This window comes from Clarias gariepinus, chromosome 6 (assembly GCF_024256425.1).
Source record: "Clarias gariepinus isolate MV-2021 ecotype Netherlands chromosome 6, CGAR_prim_01v2, whole genome shotgun sequence".
Classification (NCBI taxonomy): domain Eukaryota; kingdom Metazoa; phylum Chordata; class Actinopteri; order Siluriformes; family Clariidae; genus Clarias; species Clarias gariepinus.
The window spans coordinates 11,511,117-11,529,050 of record NC_071105.1 but is presented as its reverse complement, the minus strand read 5'-3'; the positions used below and the strand labels follow the sequence as shown (position 1 = coordinate 11,529,050).

At 37.1% G+C, this 17,934-nt stretch overlaps 1 protein-coding gene across 1 annotated transcript; it reads right to left on the bottom strand.

The window, feature by feature from the left end:
- Positions 1 to 323: 323 nt before the first annotated feature.
- Positions 324 to 15,182, bottom strand: lurap1 (leucine rich adaptor protein 1). Its single transcript, XM_053497772.1, has 2 exons — positions 14,463 to 15,182; positions 324 to 3,331 (listed from the first exon to the last, which is right to left on the bottom strand). The coding sequence occupies exons 1-2, from the start codon at positions 14,670 to 14,672 to the stop codon at positions 2,717 to 2,719; spliced, it is 825 nt and encodes a 274-aa protein (XP_053353747.1). The 5' UTR covers positions 14,673 to 15,182; the 3' UTR covers positions 324 to 2,716.
- Positions 15,183 to 17,934: the final 2,752 nt, after the last annotated feature.

Below are 17,934 nucleotides of genomic sequence, written 5' to 3'. Positions count from 1 at the left end.
TATCTATGTGTATCTATGATTAGATCCTTTGTCTCTCTGTCCTTTGAGCAATTGTTTTTGTGCATCTTGATGGTCATTGAACAGTAATGTGCACACACACACACACACACACACACACACACACACACGCAAACAGTAGTCATGGAAACTGTTCCTAGAAGCACAGTCATTATTAGCATTCAGTGTGGGTGCGTGGGAGAAAGAGAGCTGCTCCAAGTGCATTGGGAACATTAACTCTCCCAGGTCTCCGATGTGACCCTAATACACCAGACAACAAAATTTTACAGCTGTTTAGACATCCATCCCCAAACTTCTTTTAGTAATCAACCTGGGTCAGACATCACAATTTATTATGTAACACATCAAATGTCATTTAGCATGTATAGCTTCATTACATAAAACTATTACAGCAGTGCAGTTTTCCTTGCATAAGTAAAACAGGCAAAGCCACATCCAGCAGCACTAATATAAAAACTGCATTTAATTATTACACAGCGAGTGTTTTTTCACTTTCTTTTGTAATAAATACATAAACCCACACATTTTCATGCATACAATTCCCTGCATTCACAATCATGAAGAGCTCACAACATCAATGTGCCTCTGTAATACTACATGGTTGCATAAGACTTGGTCAAATACTTTTGCATGATCCAGCGTTAATCAACAGGCCACATTTATCTGTATTAGTTGACTACATACATATTTAAATGAACCAATTATACACTGCCTGGCCAATGAAGGTACAATTTAGATTTAAATAAGTTAAAAAATTATCCAATGTTTTTCCAAAACTCATCATGATAATGGTGAATTGGTTTAAAATATTATCATAATTTATGATTACTTAAAACAATCAAACTTGGAGGAGTTGCATCAAAGTAAGAGCATTTACACACACACACACACACACACTGTGACCAGAATTTATAGAACTGGGACTAAACAGCTGTGTGTCATTAAGAAAATTACTTGTTAGTGAGACTAATCAGAATAAAAAGGTTTCAGTTTGCTGGGGAGCATAAAGATTGGACTTTGGATCAATACAAAAAGATCATACATCTGATGAGTCCAGATTGAACCTATTCCTGAGCGTTGAGCATCAGGGGTAAAAAATCACATAAAGCATGCAAAGTGGCCGCCATACAAGCCCCTGGAGGCAGTGTTAAAATCCGGGGTTGCTTCTTTCTGTCAGGTTTAGGTTCGGCAATGTTATGTAGAAATAAAATTAAGTTGGCTGACCACCTGCATGTATTGATGACCAGTTTATCATATCAATGGATTTTTCCTCTCTGATGGTACTGGTATATTCCAGCATGACAGTGCCAAGGGTCATCAGGCTCAAATTGTAGAATTAGGAGGTGCTAGAAAAGGCTTTACAGAGATGTTGAACTCTCCTGTCATCAATATACTGTAAGATGTCAGTCAAAAATTATTGCTTCTTTAAATAAAAAACAAATGTTATGACATTGACAAGGTTGACGAAACAATGCCACTGCAAATGCATGTCATCATCAAAGCTTTTTTTTTTTTTGGCCAGGCAGTATATATTTAATCATATTGCACATCATTTTCCACATAGGTACAGATTTTATATTTTATATTGAAGCTATCTAGATAAAATTTGCTCTTTGACTGTGTTGTAGTCTATACATATAAGTCATATCTGAACTAACATTACATTTATGTTAAAGACGTTTCATGTTGAGATCTTTTTAGTTCTTAATTCCAGTTATTAAACGGTTATCCATCTTGGCACCTGATAGTCTGAGCACGGGTCTGCCACAGTGTGCTGCTGCAAAAACATTAATGTGCGTTAACTGATTTTACACTGCAAATGTGAGTTATAAAAAACAGTGTTACAATGTATTGATTATATTATATATTTGAGCTTTAAATTTTAGAATAAATACAAAAATATTATTTTAATGTCTTGTGTTTATATAGTTAAAAACTTTGGTCCTCTCTAAAATACTTATTATATGCCATCTTTTCATCTATTCATATAAATGAATAAATGAATGAATATATAATCATATCTTTCAGGCTCCTTCCGAACTTACATGAAAATAGGAATTCATTATAGTTTTATACTGATCACCTACCTCTGATCACTTCGCTCTTTAACTAAAACACTTTAAAATAAAAGTCAATCTGTACTGGTCAACTTGCACAAGATAAAAAATGGAAATCTAATCATTAACACTGATATTATCACAGAAAATATATGGGCTTATCAACCACATCTCTGCAAAGAAATAATAAAAAGAAACTGGAAAATTTACTGATAAAACAGCTTCCATAGTCACATAACATACTGCACAAGCAATTCCCGACTCTAGTCCTAGGTGTTTTCCTTTCCTGTATTTTCACTACTTTTCCCACTAGCACACACCTCCAACTAATCAGATAATTAACAGGTCCTTCCTGAGTCAATGTGGGAGAGTTAGATCAAGGAAAGCACTAAATTGTGCAGAGCAAGGGTACTCTAGCACCAGGGCTGGGAATCGCTGAGCAACGTAGGTATAATAGATAAACATCTGTACAGATAAATGATTGTAAAGACAAATATAACGTTCATGCTTTATAAGCTTTGGCCCCATGGGATCTTTGACATCATACCACAATATCTGCATTCACTTAAGCTTAATCTGTCCAATAAAGATCTAAAGTCCAAAAATATAACCAGCAACTTTAATTGCACCTTTTTTAACCCTCACAAAAACGTCACATCATCCTGTGACTGCACCCAGTGCCAGTGAGCATCGTATTCCAAATGCACTTTGCCATTTATTTTGCAGCTTTCCAACTCCACCTTGCCATTCTTGTAAATCTTACCCTTAGGGCTCAAGGTCTTCGCCAGCCTCTCAGCTGCAAGAGCCTTGGAGGAGTCAGTGTCTTGCTTATCTACACCATCCAAGTTTCCAGTATTTGCACCTTTACTCTTACTAGCTTCTCTATGGTTAGCATCATGACTGGAAGATTTCAAATCCTCTTTAGGGGCACTGCCTTTCACCTGAGCAGATTTGGAGTTGTCTGTGCACACAGGAGCAGAGCAGAGCACAGATTCCGCCCCGCTGGAGGTGCAGTACTCATCCAGATCATCAGCCAGAGTATCCAGGTAACTGCCGATGGAGATGTTGTCCAGCTTGTCATGGGGCTCATGTAGGCTGCTCCAGCTGCCTCCCAGACTGTACTGACTGCCTGTCAGGCTGCTACAGTGGCTGGTGAGCAAGCCGCGCTCTTCCATAAGCCACTTCGCTGCCTCGATGCCCTCATGCAGTGCCACGAGTTGTTGCAGGATTCTCACATCCACTGCCCGTAGATGAGCCTAACATCACCAAACACATCATAAAGAAGATTTATTTAAATGTTAGACATGATGTTTGATAATCAAGTAACACATACTGTAATGGAGCGCTCTGCTGCCTATTCTTGAATTCTTAAAATTAGGTTGGTAAGCATGTGAAGAGCTAACAGATCTAACATTAACACAGGTTGTAATTCAAATCCTAAATTAATATTGATGTGTTTTTTTTTAATGTTGGCTTCTCTATTATAACAACTAACGTATGGGTTCTTGTTTTCCAGATCCTATACCTCAACAGGATAAAAATGTCTTGTGTAAACGTTGATATGATGAAGCTTTTTGTAAGGACCTTTTTATTTAGCATGTATAGAAACGTCTCCATTGGCAATGCTTGTACTGGTCAATATGTTTCCCGTAACAGTTATCCCATTAAAGATAAAGGGCTTTCCACTGTGTGGTTTGTCAATAAAATTTAAGCAAAAAAAAATAGGTCAGGTGATTTATAGCTGTTATAATATAAGTGATAGCAGGAACATACTTGTTGATTAGATGAAAAACAGTTACATGTATGCTTTATTTATTACGAAATTGGTATAAGAGGAATATTTAATTATATAATTTTTGGTTCATTTTGGGCCACATCACATGACCACAATAAGTTTTATTCCTTACATATAAATTAGAAATATAGTGACCTAAATATAACTTCAATTAAATAAAAGACAAAGGCAGGTATCTTCAGATAGTTGGTATGGAATCCTAGTGTGAGTTCTACAGTTAGGTTAATATGCTGACGAAGACTAGGAGGCCATTATGGTAAGTGCTTTTAAAATTTATGGTTTCCTCTGACAACATCAATTCTTTGTAGTGAACCTTTTACTGCACTGAATATCTCTCCTTAAATAAATAAATAAATGAATAAATAAATAACATAAAAACAATATGCTTTATAATACACTGTTAATAGCAGTTCCTAAAATTTATTGATAAATCCACATTATGTGTTGAATTAAAAACATTTAACAGCCCTAATTATGGCTTATTAATATATTATGAAGCATAAACTTATCTGGATTTTCATGTAGCACTTACATAATTGGAGAGCTTTTAAGTCCTAAATATGTAGTGCTATATCCATAAAAGCATTTATTCCACACTGAGCCACTCATGTAACCCCTCAAGGCCAAATCAATGAAAAGATAAAGAGAGAGCATTGAATGCACTTCAGAATATTTGTGAACCTGTGTAATCTCCGCTCACATTTCATCTGTAAAAGAAAAAAAATGGTGAATAAAGCAACATGTGGATCTGGAATGTAGGAGTGTAGCAATGTTTCATACAATGTGATCCAGAATATTGTCAATCCAGAATCCAGAAATAATAAGCATTGCATGAATATGGCCCAAGGTTTCCATTTTCAAATGATTAAACTTGTACATATGCAAAAGTATTGGGACACCACGAGTTGACACTGAAACATGTTTGTGGAATATCTTAATCCATATGTAGTCCTTGCTTGCTGCTATAATAACCACCACTCTTCTGCATGTGTTTTGCCCTACATTTTGACATGTGGCTGTGAGGATTTGTGATCATTCAGCCACAGAAGCATTAGTGAGACCAGGCACTGATCTTAGACGAGAAGGCCTGGGGTACAGTCAGTGTTCCAACTCACCCCAAAGGTGTTCAGTGTGGTTGATGTCATGGCTCTGTGTAGGACACTCCAGGTCTTCCACTTCAACCTTGGCTTACCATCTATGTATGTATGTATGTATGTAGCTTGCATGCACAGGTACAATGTCACACTGAAACATATTTGGCTTGTTTGGTTACAGTAAAGAATAATTAAATAGTACAGTGTTTGCGTGATCCAGTCAGACACTTGGAAGCATATAGTGATACAAAAACTGTGCAGCCGACAAAATTAAATACAGCTAGCTTTAAAAGTTGTGACTCATAATAGGGGTATGTCTAAAGTGTGGGGCTTTTCCCATTGTGCTTTAAGCTTGGCATGTTGCCACCCGTGAGTCACATAGCTCTCTGTAGCACTAAATGTGTTTTGGGATCCTGCGTTCTCCATTACTATAAACTTCCCAATCATTGCTGTTATTCCCTTCAACTGGATTGAAGCAGTGAGGAAAGAATGTCTTGATGGAGCAGAGTTAGCTGTGTGTGCATGTTTTGCCTCATGATATCATTTTAATTTTAGAAATATGCAAGTTTGTGGAGTATTCTACACATATTCAGCAGATTTGTCGCAAATGTAATGTTTTGGGTCAGAGTTTAAGGTAAAAAGGTGCATGAACAGGTCACTAACTGAAGGGGACACAATTTAAACAGTGAGCAGACTGAGCTAGCGTTTAATGCTAGCTACAAACAAACGATTGCTGAGAGTGTAGCAGCTGTTTTGTAGAGCACAATAATTCTAAAACACTGCTAAAGAGACAAAGACATCCACTTAAAATCTCTAATATCTGGGTTACAACCAAACTGCACACTGTTTAGGGATACTATTTTATCCACACTATGACATTTGGCACATGGTTTTTTAAATAGGCCTTAAATGTGTATTTATTTGCTGATCACAGCTTCATTCATGAAGTTGAGCAGAAGGACTTTACAAGTATCTGAGAAAGCTTCTAAGCCCTAAATATCCATATCGCACATCCAACATGATGAAATCATCCAAAGATTACTTGTGATGCAATGCTCTCTGTGCTGTCTGCCAGCAGCACTCAGGTCAATGTAATATAAATAGCCAAGTCTGTCAAGAGAACATTAAGCATCCCTTTTGTGCTTCATGTTTGCCCTAAAACATAATGCACTTCAGCAGTTCCCCACCGATCTCCAGGCTGTTTTAGCTCATCTTTAATCCCTAACTTGCAATCTCAGACAAATATCCTACGTCTTACCTTACAGCTAACGGGAAATATATATATATATATATATATATATATATATATATATATATATATACACACACACACACACACAAGCACATACTACTGTACATATGTGTAGCATCATAGATCTATATTATACTGTATTAACTCTAGCCCAGAACTAGCCTGGTGGGTAGTTTTAATAAAAGAAAAAGAAAGACCCTGGAGAGACTGATAATGCAGAAAACCTTGCCTTAAACGGTTCGTAACTGCACTGGTGATGTCAGCCTTACTAATTACAGCACAAAAAAACAGAGAGGGGCCCGTCAAAAAATAAAAGTGTGTATGTCTGTAAATGTCTGTGTGTGCTCATGTATATTTATGGCTAAGAATCAATAATACAGTATTCCCAAAGCTTTCATTTGAAAACTAAACCAAATTTCCTAAATATTTCCTTTTGCTTACTATGGTTATGATTAGCATTAGAGGTGAGTGTACAGTAGGTATAGCATTAGATTTAAAGAAGATAGAAAGCTGACCCTGTGTCTTGGTGTGTGTGTTTGTGTGTGTGTCAGAGAGAGAAAGAGAGAGAGGGAGAGAGACCAAAGAAATTATATTTAGCAGAAAATAGAAGGAAACGGCAAAAAAAAGGGGGGACATGAAGGGAATGCAGTACCTCAGATTCACAGACTGTGAAACTTGATTCTCAAACCGCCACTAAATGTACTTACCACTTAGCATTTTTTATTTAATAGGCTTCATCATGTGAGTTAACTCATAATATTCTTTGCATTTACAAAATACATAGGTACAGATGGATGCGGTCCTAAAATCCTCACAAGAGTAAAATGTCAATAAATAAATAAATAAATAAATAAAAATTTACAGTAATAATACAAAATTACCAGAAAAAGGTCTGGATTAATCAGGTAATGAATTAGGAAATCCTTTATGCCTGTACTAATAAGCAACAAACCTGTTTCTGAAGTGATTACAGTGATGATTTAATTCCTCACGGTACTTTTTATTGTGCTTGAGCTTTTGTATACGCACAAAGTAAAGCTGGTTAACATGGGAGTGTGCAAGTCAAGCTGAAAACAAGACAGAAAGAAGACAGACAGGAAGTAGTAACTCAATTCCCAAGAGAGCCACTATTGAGTCCTTGAGCAAAGCCCTTATGTCTTCACGTTCCATGAAAAGCATTTGCTAAATGAATAAGTGTAATATAGTGTAACTTAAAAAGATGAGTAATTTACAGAAAGCATGAGACAACCTATAAGGGAGTGAGAGACAGAAATGGTGGTGTATGAGGTGGGCTCTGATGGGTAGAATCTTTTCTGAGGGTTTGGGATTGGATCTCTGTCTGAGGCACAAATCGAGCTGCTCATAAATTCACTTTTCTTCCTGGCTCAGCACTGATGTGGTTAAGTTCCATTTTCCTATTTCTCTCTGCCTGCAATGAATACTGTAATCCCACACATGTTAAACTTCATACAAGAGTAATGTCTAGGAATATTCTGTCTAAGTCATGAAGTCCTGAAGTCCTCCCTACTTGTGGTTTATCACTGGGGAGATATAAAAAAAACATACTCACAGCATGTTTTATTGGTATGTAAAATAAATGCAGATATCAGTCCTAGTTTAAGGTTATTACCCCATCATCTTTCTCGCTCCTTTTACAGTGACTGTCATCTGAGACAACATACCGTTAGGTCTAAAGCAAGCAGGAGGTGAAGGATCTTCCCTGTCACAGCCAGACAGTTCATATTTTTCCATCATGGATTCAGTGCTAATCCCTGGAATTCTCATTTTCCCTGCTGAGGCATTCTGCTCTGTTAAATATCACACCACAGACCAGAGTCAAGTGTGTGCATGTATTTGGTTTGTGTGTAACTGATGTTTCTATTCATCATTTACTTTAAAATTGTCCTATAGGGATTTTGAGTTAATTTTCCCCGTCAGAATGTATGTCACAAAGCAGGTTAGGATAAAGACTCAACTACAATTTTTGTCCAGATATTACAGACTGTATGCAGACACTGGCTTAGAGTGCGCGTCAACTTCACAGGCAGCCTAATGTAAAACTGCAGTCATGAGACAACAAACTCTGCATCCCTATGCAGACAATGTTTTTTCCCTCTCAAAATCTACTGCTGCACACAGACATAATGATGCATTTAATTCTAAACGACAGGACCTCCTTCACTGAAATTGTACCACCTTGCTCATACTGTCCTTCAGTGCCTCTATGCCCTCCATGCAATTACTTAGCACTTCTCATTGCCCCTATCTAGCTGGAGTCATTGCTTCCATCTGTCAGCATACCATCCCCAGTGTTTTCCATCTGTGCAGCAGTGATAGAGAGAGAAAAGGACAGGCAGAGTGGGAGTGAACAGAGAAAATGAGTTTATGCAACACTTGCACTTACTGTATGGTGTACTTGCTGTCACGTGCGTCACATGGTGCACAAATAGGCAAAACAACATCCTTAATTTATCCAGGAAAGTGATGTACCTTTTATCGCATTTGTTAGTCATTGAATTGTAAACATTACAACCTCACTACATTTGCTTGTTCTAAATGTAAGCACAAACATTAACATCACATCCATCATCTTGCAAGATCAAATTTGTTTGCATGCACCGTCACTAGGCCAGTTCTAACCTAACCTTTACCCTCGCCTCTAGTGAACATAAGGCGGTCACACACACTGCAGCAGAACTGGGTGTCAACTACACGGCATGAGGTCTGTGTTCCTGACAGCTAGCTTATCACAGTTTAGGACTAATAACATCTCTATGGAAATAATCTCCCATCAACTGTGATCAAGCATCGCTTTGAGAAGAAGAGGATTGATCAAATATAAATCGCTGTTGACACGGACTGAATAAACGCGCTGTCCAAATGAAGGTACTCTGCATATTTGTACTCGTACTTTGTATTTGCTCTATAGTCTTTACCAGTTTGGTCAGTCATTTAAATAATTTTTCCAAATTCTAACATGCAGATATCATCAATAGGTCAACAAAGAAAATTTTCTTTCATGTTATTTTAAACATACTAAATATTTAAATTAAATGTTTAAAAATATTGCTTCATAGTCTTAATTAGTGTATGTGGACGTTACTTTTCCAATTTAAATCTGGAAAATGAGATGGTGATTTCAAATACCTTGGGTTCCTTTTACCATATCATATCTGTAATGATCAAGTGTGCTTGGCACATCTTCCTTTTTAAAAGTTCCATCTTTGACCTGGCAGAGGCAAACACATTTTGGACAGAAATATCCTGGTGCATTTGTGATGCCATCAATCTTCACAACCACCAGCCACAAAACAGCCCCAACGCAGTACTGATCCAACGGCATATTCTACACTGGGTATTACTTGCTTTTCCATGTGCGTAGTTTTACTTCTGTTGCCAAGCATTCTGCCAGTAAGTCCAAAAATTTACAATTTGGTTTCATCTGATGACTGATGAAGTTCAGATGCTAGATTTTGTGAGAAGTTCTCAGCAAGGGCTTCTTTCTTAAAAAATTTGCAAACGGCATTTAACAGTTCATTTACGATTACATTTATGGCTTTGGCAGATGAACTTTTCCATAGCGACTTGCATTTTATCTTATTTTTTCAACTGAGCAGTTAAGGATTAAGTGCCTTAAGCAGTTGAGCTGAGCGTCACAGCAGTGGATGCTTGACAGCCATGGAATTTGAACGCATTCATAACCTCCTGATCAGTAGTCCAACATCTTAACCACTGAGCAGCTACTGCCATTTTAGTCAAAATTTTAAATACAATGTAAATTTTAAATATAAAACAACTCTAAAAACTATGAAATGCTTTTCACTTTCTTTAGCAATATCCTCACTGTACCGGGGAACTATGTGTTTATGGGTCTTCAACTCCTGTGCTCAGTTCTAGGCAAATTACCAACTATTTCAGACATGTGTAACTTTTGTTGTTGTTGTTATGGTTGAATCTTGCTTAATGGTATTTGTAACTGCAGAAGTATTTTTAATGTTAATTTTCTGTTTTGGTTAGGTCAACAACAATCTGTCATTTTTTGTGTTGAAAGTTCTCTGGTTTCAACTATTTATAACCCTGCTTTTATGTGAACGTCCACATATGATTTAGCACAATGCAGAAACAAAATTTGTTGTGCAACAAAAGGGAAAAAGAAGTTATACTCCTTAGAAAGTGTGCATCTGGATGACAATAAACATTATTAATTTTATTAATTACATTTATTTTGTATCAATAATCTATTGACACACATCTATTGAGTGTATTAATAGATTTTTGATACACTTAATTAATAATAATTAAATTTAACTGACTGAACTACTACTACTAACTAATAATGATTATAAGAAATATCTGTATTTTAACTTAAATGTAGAATGTGTATTATCTTATAAATAATTAACAGTAGTTAACATCAGAAAGTTAACAGTAGTCTAACAGTAGTTAATATTTCCAGCTACACCCAGCACTTTTTCATGTATTCTAACAGCACAAGAAATGAATGTGTGTGTGAATTAGAAGGATGAGAAGTACTGTTGAAATATAAATTGTCATCCAATCATCAACTCTCCTCAAGAGCTGAGTCTAGAGCACCAGCACCACAATTTGCCCAGCCTCTGTTCCATAAGATTAGGATCCAGAAGCACTGATCTAAAACCACAGAATTACTTGTTGTTCGATACCACAAACTGGATGGAGCCACAGGATTCTCGCGATCCTCAAACAGCCTAATCAATTCTTATGTCGAGACAAATTGGAAATAAGGCTGACAGAGACAGTACTTCTAATGGCTTTCCACTGACTCCTGACATTTTCCCCCACTCAATCAAGAGGCTTATGGTAACATCTAAGTGTTATTTGCTTAATGGCTTTCAATTATTTCAGAAATGTTCCAGTAAAATTATAAAAGAATGTGATGGATCAGGTGGATTTGATTAGTAGACTAGCGTGGACTTGAAATAATTCCATCCTTTTTCAAATGGGATTATCTACTGGGTTATGGATGAACAGATAACGTCCTATTACGTTATTCCTGTGCTGTAATATTCATATTGAGATAGGGGTATAACAGCAGGAATAACAGAGGGGGAGAGACTTGTAGGACGACTTTCACACACACACACACACACACACACACACACTAACGAATTGGAAATCACTGCTGTCTGGTTTACAGATTATACAAATTGTCTGAATAACGGATTACATTTTTGAAAAAATAACTAAATAACGAAGTACTTAAATGGCATACCTAACGCGTTAGATTACTCGTTACATCAAAAAAGTAATCCAAGTACTCTAACGTGTACTCTTTCTTACTTTGAACACCAACACTGGTTAGGTGTGATCTCCACAGCTTTTTAACATGTTTAAAGTTTTGTCACATTGGTGCAGGACTATAATATGTACTTTTATGTTTTTTGGAAATCTGCATGTTATGGTCTGTGGAATTTGGACTGTTTTATACAGTGTATATAAGATGGCGATGAAAGCAGGCCACATAAAGAATGTACATATCAGCATCATATAGCACAATGCAAGTGATTTTTATACTTGACAAGAAAATGGGAAACATATGACTGCTTGTATAGAAATGGCCTATGAGTGTCAATATTTGGATATTTTATCTCACTTTATATTGAAAACGTAACATGCCATTTTGCTAAATATTGCATGAGTTCATGACAGGAAAATCCTCTGTTCAGTCGTAGCCTAAATGTTCAAGTGCCATGCTCTGAATATAGTGTGGTTCCTTTTCTCCACCCTTCCTTTTCTCCATCCCTCTGGTACAGACTAATCTCATTTCATCTTAGACTTTGTTCAAGAACATTACATGCTGCTTACATAAGTTTCAGGAAACTGTAACCCAGACTTTAAGTTAATATTGTGGTCAACCCCCTTGACAATTATGATGGTGTTTTTTTTTCTTTTTAAAGGAGATACATCTCCTACATAAAATGTCCTTTTTCATCTTAATAGCTTTAATTCAGGATGATAAGGATATTTTACTTATCCACTAGTGGGGCTTCCAAGGCATATTAGCTCATTCGCTAAAAATACTTTATCGTGGTGCTCTTGTTCTTATCCATGTACCAAGCATTTTATTATGCATAATGTTATGACTTTGTCTCTAACTGATTCTGATTCACTTCCATTGACACCCATTCGGATTTCACGTGATAAGCCAACTACAACAGACTCCAGATGCAAGACTCTAGAATCAACTCTAAAGATTTTCGTAGTCCTCGCTTCAAATGTTAATGCAATGACATTCATCTGGCCCAAAAAACATAACTGAGCAGTTATTTGACGTTTTTATATAAAGCAGGGATTCGTAAAGTCAGAAAATATGTGTTCTGAACACATTCCGAACATTTGGCCTGAAATGCTGAATCTGTATCAGATCAGAGTTGATATATTTGGAAAATCAGTTCACTGATGCAGTTTTTGTAAATGCAGTTTACAGTACAGTACAGTATGTTGGTGGTTAACTTACACCCTTTGTGAATAATTCCTAATTTTATTAAGCAAATGTGGTTTAAAAAATACTACTTAATTTATTATGTTAGGGGCGTAGCTATCCTGAAATGAATTATAGTATCTATTCTCCATTTTATTATTCTTTCATTTAAAAGTAGGTTGCAGTGCCAGAGCCATGTGTTCCACTCAGTATAAGTGAGAAGCAGAAGTGCCAGAACAGAGCTGTAAAATAATCAGGTGTCACTACTATGAGTGATTCCTGACTAGTAATATTATACTTGAGGTAGCAAAGTATAACAGACAGACAGACAAAACAGACAGGTAGACAGACTGTGGGAGTGGAATATCACAACACAGTCAAATCTAAAAGCTCTATTGTTGCATGGCAACCTTGAGTCCTTGTGCTGATTCAACAGCAAGAGGAGGCTGTGCTCCAACATGCGAATTTAACAAGAACACTTCTACACTAATGTGTAAAATCCCTGCTATTAATGCTTGTCTGCCCCAAGCCAAGGGTGCTAGTACAGATTTTGGGCTCCCTAACAGGCTATTGCCCACTATCCCCATTACATTGCCAGACAGTTTTTGTTGCCTGAGATTTCACTTGGACCTCCATGTCTATTTGGGTCCTTGGACTTATACCATTGCCACACACACACACACACACACATGTGCATGCACGCGATTGAGAGTGGTCTGCAACCTACACATCCAGCTAGCAGTGGTTTTATAGTGGTTTTTTTTCCTATGATGAATAGGGTATAGGGTTGGTGACACGATCTGAACAGATGGGCCAGAGTGCATATTTAATACTAGTGGTTTTGTTGCATAGCAATGGATTTCTGACTAACAGATCACATTGGGAGGTGAAACAAAAAATAATATTTGAATTGACCAACCTTGAATACACATATATATATTTCTGGGGGGACATTTATTTCTCATGTTTGGGTATGTTCCTGGCACATGGAATGTGGCATGCAGATAATGTAAGCAGTTTCAGCTTTTTTTCTTTTAAGAAAAGCAGTTGGTCTTAACTGATGTATCAAGGAATATTCAGAAAAAAGGCTTTATTTGTCACATATATTTTACAGCATAAAAAAATATATAAAACTATACATAAATAAGCTGTTGTTATAGATATTTGGTTTAAACCTATACACACAGCCCCCGTGAAAAAAAACACCCTTCTTAACAGTGTTTGACTGATGTTGATGGTACTTAGTTAGTAACCTAGTAACCAGTGTAAGGACATATCCAAAGATAGAAACTTTTGTAAGTCGGTCTGGATAAGAGTGAGTGAATGGATGAATGGTTGGATGGATGGACAGATATATTACAGCACAGTGGAATTAATTTTTCGCACATCTCAGTGAGTTAGGAAACTGGAGTCAGAGCGGAGACAATCCCTGATGATACAACCCCTGGAGAAAAGGGGTTAAGGGCCTTGCTTCAGTACCCAGCAGCTTGACAGTGCTGGAGCCTGAACCCTGGATCTTCTAATCGGAGACACAAAGGTTTAACTGCTGACCCACCACTACTCACCATTTGAATCTAAAGTACAACTTACATACCAATGAAACAAGTGTGCGGTTTCATGCCTAGTAAAGAAAATTAGAACAGTATTTGATGGACCCAGGCACTTTAATACATATTATATTATCAAGCGTGCTTTACGCGTGAGAACGCAAAACAGGATGTGATGCGATAAGCTGGTTCACTTTTAATTACCCTAATCACAAACAAATAAAAGTAAGTAGTGTTACCATCTCGACTCTGAGCTTCCTGATCTTCCCATCCAGCCCGTGCTCCCCGCTGTCTGCGCTCTCCTGCTGGGTGACTTTGCTCTGCTCTCCGCGCTGCGCTGCGTCCTGACGCATCCACCTGAGCAAACCTTCCGGCGTCTTCCTCCCAACCTTCACCTCCAGCTCTTTCAGATCGGGCATACATTCACTGCCGCTAACTTCTTCCATCATCTGGGCTTTAAAAAAAAAAAAAAAAAAAGAGCTGCGGATTTCTAAAGTCGTGTCGAGCTGACAGGCTGCTTTTAGACCGGGGTGAATGAAACCATGCAGCAGTAAGATCCAGCGACCATTCCCACTGCCCACTCAGCTCCTGCCTTCATGAATGAGACTCAGGCTATGAAAAGGAAAATCGTCCACAGAAAAATACAGTCTAGGGAGATTCTTCTAAAAAAAAAAAAAATACCGTATTGTTTATTTTCTCCCAAAATAACGTCCATCCTCAGGTGCGCAGCAGCGAGACCCTTTCCAGTCCAGTCCAGTCCAGTTCAGCATCATTTGCCACTATGACCGCTCCATTCGATCGGAATGTGACAGCAAGTGGAGAATCTGTTCTTTGTGAAAAATTATAAGACACACACTAATCTTCCGAATCTGATGAACTCAGTGGCTCAGTTTTGCCCCGTCGCAGTGGCAAAAGCTGAGCCGCAAATTCCACCTGCATGACAGCCAGTGCTGAATACAACAAGCACACATCACTGCGAGGTACTGCCGTAAATACTGTAGTATAACCGCACACTCTCTCTCTCTCTCTCTCTCACACACACACACACAACCGTAATTACACACCACGGAGTCTCCTTTCAATCCCACACTTATTGTAGGTTTGTATACATGCTAATATAAATAAATAATAAATAATAATAACAACAGCAACGGTGGCTTAGTGATTAGCACGTCGCCTTGCACCTCTGCTTGGTGTGTTTCCTCCAGGTACTCCGGTTTCCTCCCACAGTCCAAAGACATGATTAATTAGGTTAATTGGCGTTTCTAAAATTAGCTGTAGTGTGTGTTACTGTGTATGTGTCCCTCCCCCGCGAACCCGAATACAGGATTAAACGGTATAGAGGATGAGTGAGTGAGTGTTAATCAGTAAGTATTATTTATATATGATTCATATTATTTACATACATACTGTATGACTGTGTAATTTTTTAAACACTTTTTACATAATTCATGATAAGTAGTACCTCCAGCTATTAGGGGAACAAATGCTCTGTGTGTGTGTGTGTGTGTGTGTGTGTGTGTGAAGTTTCCATCTTTTCCACATACCTGGTGGGTTTCCTCTGGTTACTCTGGTTCCCTCCCATAGTTCAAAGATGTTTTGTAGGCTAATTGGATTTTTTTAATTGCCTTTTTTTTTCTATTATTATTTTAGGTGAAATTGCCAGCAGGCTATGAATGGATGTATGTTTGTGTGGATTGGCATCCCATCCAAGGGTATCCATGCCTTGTGCTTTAAGCGCCCTGGAATAGGCTCCAGTACCCCGTGACCCTAGACAAGGTACAGTAAGTAGTACAGAAAATAAATTATTAATAATAACTGAATAAATTTCAAAACAGTACGAATAATCCATGTCTAAATGCTACAATGACCAGATCATTTGAATTGATCACATTATTATTATTATTATTATTATCACAATTATTTTACATCAATCTAAACATGAATTATAAGCTAGCCCACTGGAGGAGTAAAAGCTCAAATGTGAGCACAGGACCATGTTTTGACTGCACAAAAACTTTGACTAAGCTTAACTCTGGTAGCTAACACTGTGTATTAACATAGGACAAGCATATGATTTTACTGTACATACTACAGTAATCCAGATGTGCTGTACATAATTTAAATGAAGAAACCATTTATATATATATATATTTTTTTTTTTTTTTTTTTTTTTTTAACCAGGCAACAAACAGACCCACTAAACCTCACACCTACCTACCTGTTCCCACATGTACACACACTTATTCTTGCTCAGTGACTAGGTTATGTGCACATTTAATGACCATTTCATTTGCACTACATCATTCTGATGTCATTGTACACATCTCAAAGTATATTTATACTGTATATGTGCACATATTCATACATGTATTTAAAAAAATCTTTTTTTAGAATTTAATGTCTACTTAAGTATACAGTACATCATGTGTATATATAAGTATACATTACATGCACATATTGAAAAAAGGCACATCTGCTTGCACTTGTACAATGACAATGAAGGTATGCATATTCATCTGTACAGTACATGTAATGAATGGTTGTAATTTTAGCACAGTTTGTAATTGGTCTAATTCAGTACTTAATAAACCTGCTGAACTACACATGTTTGATCAGTTGTGGTTTAGCAGGGATGTCAAAAAAATCTGTGCAATTTTAAAAGTATGCTCCAAACACAACTGGTCGCTTGTAAAAATGTGATTTCCTTTTCTTTTTTCATTTTTTTAAGCTACCTGTCACATTCAATAAGTTAGTCTCATATTTTCTCCTACCTCATTTTCACTCCATGGACATAGTGCTTCCAGGACATGATGTAATATAGCCTAGTCCCCAAACAATCATCTCTGCAACATCAGATAAGAGGTTTGGAAATTTGTATGTCAATTTGACTTCTGTGCATAACAGGGATAGGTTTAAATGTGTAAGGTGAATTTTAAAATGTTTTTCATTTGATTGTTTTATAGTAAATTTGTATGTAATTTGTAACAAAAAGCTTCAGTGTTCTTTACTTTAGTATTGTACACAATATGAAAATACATTTTGTGTGGTGATATAAAAAAACACACACATGTGGTCACAATGTTATAGTAAACAGTACATGCGCGCACAAATATTGACCATACAAGTCACGCATGCGCTCTGATTACTCACAATCCCACAGTGCGAGAGAGGTGAAGAACTATTGTCTCAATATAATACTCGTATGTTAATACTCATATATCAATACTTTGGTTGCGTATATTAATATGCTCGTTTGGTTGGATTGGTTACTCACAATCCAAGGTTCCACTGTATTATGTATTTTTTTAAAAACATTAGACAGCTATTAATTATACAGCTAAAATGATAATATTTAACTATTGTTTATTTTGATATTTTATAGTAAGGATATGGTTTTCTTTTGGGTACTCTGGTTTCCTCCTACATTCCAAAGACATGCAAATTAGGTTAACCCGTAGTGTGTGAATGCATGTGTGAATTTTGCCTAGAGATCCTATCATGGATGTAAAAATGTGAATAAATATAATGGTTAGCACTGGCGTCCACTGTCCCTAGTTGGACTACAGAGGTTCCTACTGTATATATAGGCAGGGTTCAGGGTGCCAATCCATCCCAAGGCACACACTTACTACAGGCAATTCTGGAACGCCAATTAACCTAATCTGCATTTCTTTGTACTGTGGGAGGAAACCCACCAAGCACGGGGAG

Bases quoted from the DNA above. Each gene is read 5' to 3' on its own strand.
- lurap1 (XM_053497772.1), bottom strand. From the start codon at position 14,672: ATGATGGAAGAAGTTAGCGGCAGTGAATGTATGCCCGATCTGAAAGAG. The intron at 3,332-14,462 runs GTAACACTACTT...TGGTGATGTTAG, and splicing joins GGAAGCTCAGAGTCGAGATG to GCTCATCTACGGGCAGTGGA.